We start from the raw sequence: 5000 nt of genomic DNA on the forward strand, positions 1-5000 counted from the left end.
TATATATATATATATATGTTTTGATATACTTTTTGATATAAATATTATTTCAAAATATTGAAAGATGTATATCGTTGTTAATGGTATACGCGATGAAATATGTAAGAGTACCATCTAGCGGTTTACAAATGTATCAAGTAGTTTGATGGCGGCTAAGTTTTATAGGCGCATGCGCTGCGACGGAATACACACACAAACGTAAGATACGTACGTAAGCGAACGCAACAATGGCGACCTAAGGAATTGGCGTGCGCTTCTTCACTCGATATCATTTTGACACCCCACCAGTGTTTACGCTGCCTCGATATAAGAATCTATGAAGGTGAAATTCGTTAGTGTTAAGGAAAAATATGTGACTTATAAAAGAGTAATTTGAAAAAAGAAGTGGCTCGTTATACGTCTCTCTCTCAAAAGTTATTTAAGCGCACGACACGATTCATGGTGTTGGTCTTTGGCGAAAAAACTCACGAACGATGTATACTACCATATCGCGCCAGATGTAACGCACTGGTAAGTACAAACATAATATTTCATTCTCGAACATTATTATATTGCTCGATTGGTATTAATTTATCCACGGAGAGTCAGCCATAGTGAATGCTTTGGAAAAATGTGTAGGTTAGGTTGGACCAAGAAACTGGCATCGATGCACACATATTTTTCTTTTGCTTCTTTTGCCAGAGCTTCTCTCTATATTTCTCCACTTTTTTTCCTTCCTTTCTTCCATTTCTCATGCTTTCTTTACCTTATTTTCTTTTCTCTCATTTCCTTTTTTTTCCTCATTTTTCTTTTTTTCTTTTTTCTTTTTTCTTTTTTCTTTTTAACGTTCCTTTTCTTCTTTATACATCAGATTTAATCACACAAAACGCGTCGTTCTCCGTCAATATCGTTTATCTCGACATTAAGAATTGTCGAATGGATTTTCGTTGAAATAATAGACGAGTTATCGTTTATTTACATAGTACTACGGGTATATAAATATTATTCCTGATATACGATGCGAGTTATGTCAATAAGCGATGATGCTCCTTTAAGATTAGCTTTGTTAAAGTTTTAATTGATTGTATTAATTGATACTTTCTGATCGTTTCCAAATTACAATAATACAAATGGTAATGGGATTTTGCTTTTTTTGATTGATTAAATCAAGATCCATTATCAATCACAAAAGATATTTCATCTTTCATTTTTGCTTTATTATTTCTTCTTCCTTATTTTTCTTTGTTTTTTTTTTTTCTTTTTTTGTTTATTTATTTTTTTGTTTGTTTTTTTTTTCTTTTTGTTATGTTTTTTTTCTTTTTTCTTTTTCTTATTGTTTCTTACCATTGTTCGAGAACAACAATGGATTTTATGATATTAACTTGCCATGAAAATTCATAGTGGTGCTCGTACGGCATGGTAAAATAGGGGAAGAGAACGAAGGAGATGAGCCACAATATTGCAGGCATGCCACCCTTCGCGAGGATGCCTTTGGGGGGTATGGGAATGGGTGTGAGCATGGGTCCTAGTGCCCCGCATCCTGAAACTTCTGCTCACCCCCATCCTCCGCCACCACCACCTGCCGGTGCCAATCCTAAGAAAAAAAGGCGTACCAATGCCAGCGTAGCACAGCCACCCCCGCAACAACCTCCAACTGCACAGGTACAAATCACACTTATAGATAAGTAGTACTTATCATAAAATAATAATATCTGAAGGGTTATATTGGAAATGAGCAACAATGATTATTTATTTTATAGGATTTACTACCTCCACCATTAACCGGTTATGGGGATACGATAGTCGCGAGTAATCCATTTGACGATACGCCCCCACAGACCACTCAAAGTCCCATGATGCACGGCGGTCCACCACATATGCATCCTCATCATCCTCATCATATGGGTGGACCGCCGATGCGTGGTATGAGTCCTCTTACTTCTATTGGCGGTATGAGTCCTATGATGCCACATAATATGGGTAGTATGAGCCCAATGGGTAATTCACCAATGACAAATCATATGAACCACATGGGTGGAATGTCTCCCATGAATCATACGCCTATAGGTGGTATAAGTCCTATGAATAATATGGGACCAAACATGCCGCCAGGTCCAATGAATACTATGAATAATCATATGAACATGAGTCATATGGGAAATTCGCAATTAAGCGGTCCACCTATGGGTAGTCCAATGAATAACATGAACAGTGGACCCATGGGTAGTCCCATGAATAATATGGGCCATAGTATGGGAAGTCCTATGGGTGGTCCATTAGGATCACCCATGAACACTATGGGTGGATCGAATCATATGCCAAACGGACCAATGAACATGAACAATATGAATAGCCATATACCACCCAATAGTCCTTTAAATGGTCCGTCTATAAACAATGTTAATGTCAACAGTCCGTTAGGACATAATGGATCTCAACCACATCCGAATCATATGGGAAATAATCTTAGTAATATAGGAAGACCTATGAATGGTCCTATGACAACCATGAGTTCTATGGTCTCGAATAATATGAATATGAGCGGGCCAAGTCAAATGAATAATATCAATATGGGTGGTCCACCAATGAACAATATGTCCAATATGAATATGAGCCATCATAATCAAATGGGACATATGCCAGGACCAATGGGTACAATTTCCAGCAATATAGGAGGTGGTCCACCTATGGGTCATGCTATAAATATGGGTGGATCTATGCCACCTCATGGATTTCAAGGCCCACCTGGAATGGGCCCAAAACCAATGCCTGTTTCTGCAGGAAAAGTAAATAGTTACATTGTTATAATCTCTTTTAACTAATTATTCCATTAACAATCATTTAACTTTAATCATTAATCCAACAGATATATCCTCCGGATCAAGCTATGGTATTTAATCCACAAAATCCTAACGCACCACCAATTTATCCTTGTGGAGTTTGCCATAAAGAGGTGCACGATAACGATCAAGCAATTCCTTGTGAATCTGGTTGTAATTTTTGGTTTCATAGGTAAATTAAAATAATATTATTATTATTACATCAATTTCATCATCATCATCATCATCATCATCATCATCATCATCATCATCATCATGATCATCATCATTATTATTATTATTATTATTAATATTATTATTATTATTATTATTATTATTATTATTATTATTATTATTATTATTATTATTATTATTATTGTATTTTATAACGATTTTAATATGCGAATTCATTAACTATAATTAATATCGAAGGTATATATCAATGGAATTTTTAGTTTTCTAATGTTAAAAGAATATAGAGATCAGATTTCATATTTATCGTATTCCAGGGGATGCACAGGATTGTCGGAGACAGCCTTTCAACTATTAACTGCAGAAATTTATGCCGAGTGGGTGTGTGATAAGTGCTTGCAATCGAAAAGCATACCTTTGGTTAAGTTTAAACCATAACACTTCTTGACCCGTCGTATATGCGACGCACGAGTGACTCTTTGTTAGCGTTTACACTTTGTACACGCACACACATGCGCGTGCGATTGCACACACGTATACACACACACACACATACATACATACATACATACATACATACATACATACATACATACATATACACAAACATACACACATATACATAGCATGGATAGATAGATAAAGAGAGAGAGAGAGAGAGAGAGAAAGAGAGAGAGAGAACATACACATAATAAATCACACGAAATACAGAGAGAGAGAGAGAGAGAGAGAGAGAGAGAGAGAGACAGAGAGAGAGAGAGAGAGAGAGACAGAGAGAGAGAGAGAGAGAGAGAGAGAGAGATAGATAGAAAGAGAGATACACAGAAATACATAAAATACATACAGCAAAGTCTACTGGTGCAGACGTTAAGTCGTGCATAAATATAAACATGCGCTGTTTGTTAACAACTTAGCTTTAACTTGTTGAAAATATTAGGGAAAGCGATTCTGAGGACTTGAAAATAAGATTGAAAGTTTGATCGGATAAAGAAAAATGGAATTAATACAAGAAAATAATTGCTTTAAAATTTTGAGTCTGTTCGTGATAAGTTGATTCGCCTATATATTTTCAAATTAATTTATATATATAGTTTCAATTAATTAATTGAAATGTCTTTAATGAATATGGCTGTAGTATCGATTTGGCATATATATACATATATATATAGATATATGTGTATATATACACGTAGATACATATACATATATATATATATATATACATATATATATATATAGATACATATATTACATATATATATATATATATATATATATATATATATATATATATATATATATATAAAGAAATTTTAAATACGAGAGAAACGTAATTAATAAAATCAACAAGAAGATTTTTATTATCGAGGCATTTGAAGAACCCCTCTCTCCTACAGCTAAATAATATTACGTTTTCAAATGAACTGTTATCTAAATGCATAATATAAGAATTTATACGGCAGTAACGAGATACAAATACAATTGTTTGTAAAGAAACAAAAATTTTATTACTAACAACGGGTACTGCATTCTTTTAACATGTATACATAATTATTATAGGTAAACTGTTGTCCTGTGTTTATATAACAATTGTTATAATGTTTTTATCCATTGGTATTTAGGTAAAACGACTAAAAATAATAATGAGTTTTTAGTTTCATGTCAAATTCTCTATACAAAGGTTTAACTTTGTACGACCACACACACACACACATACACACACACATAAAAAAAACAAAAGAAAAAAAAAAAAGAAAAAAAAACTTGTATATAAAGTAGCTTTGTTTTACATGGAAAATATTCATTCTTATTGGCTTACGAAATCCTTTTTTTAAATAAAATTAAGACGAGGAAGAAGAAGAAAAAGAAGATGAAGAAGAAGGAGGAGGAGGAGGAGGAGGAGGAGAAGGGGAAGGAGGAGGAGGAGGAGGGAGAAGAAGAAGAAAAAAGAAATGAGAAATAGAAGAAGAAAAAAGGAAAAAGAAAAGAATAAAACAAATGTGCGGTACC

General features: G+C 33.8%; 1 protein-coding gene across 2 annotated transcripts; it reads left to right on the forward strand.

Moving 5' to 3' along the window:
* The first annotated feature begins 183 nt into the window (after window positions 1–183).
* LOC124429728 (protein pygopus) lies at window positions 184–4895 on the forward strand. 2 transcript variants are annotated; one of them, XM_046975342.1, is made up of 5 exons: window positions 184–510; window positions 1381–1641; window positions 1740–2765; window positions 2846–2991; window positions 3308–3609. In XM_046975342.1, exons 2-5 carry the CDS (start codon window positions 1426–1428, stop codon window positions 3426–3428), a joined length of 1509 nt encoding a protein of 502 aa, XP_046831298.1. In that variant the 5' UTR covers window positions 184–510; window positions 1381–1425; the 3' UTR covers window positions 3429–3609. The 2 variants fall into 2 exon arrangements, with proteins under 2 accessions (XP_046831298.1, XP_046831299.1); XM_046975343.1 differs by lacking the exon at window positions 3308–3609 and adding an exon at window positions 4837–4895 and having other exon boundaries at window positions 192–510.
* The last annotated feature ends 105 nt before the right edge of the window (window positions 4896–5000 follow it).

Source organism: Vespa crabro, chromosome 16, assembly GCF_910589235.1.
Source record: "Vespa crabro chromosome 16, iyVesCrab1.2, whole genome shotgun sequence".
NCBI lineage: Eukaryota > Metazoa > Arthropoda > Insecta > Hymenoptera > Vespidae > Vespa > Vespa crabro.

Coding starts and splice junctions, on each gene's coding strand:
- LOC124429728 (XM_046975342.1), top strand. CDS start 1,426: ATGAGCCACAATATTGCAGGCATGCCACCCTTCGCGAGGATGCCTTTG. Junction 2,766..2,845: donor TGCCTGTTTCTGCAGGAAAA/GTAAATAGTTAC, acceptor TTAATCCAACAG/ATATATCCTCCGGATCAAGC. Junction 2,992..3,307: donor TGTAATTTTTGGTTTCATAG/GTAAATTAAAAT, acceptor ATCGTATTCCAG/GGGATGCACAGGATTGTCGG.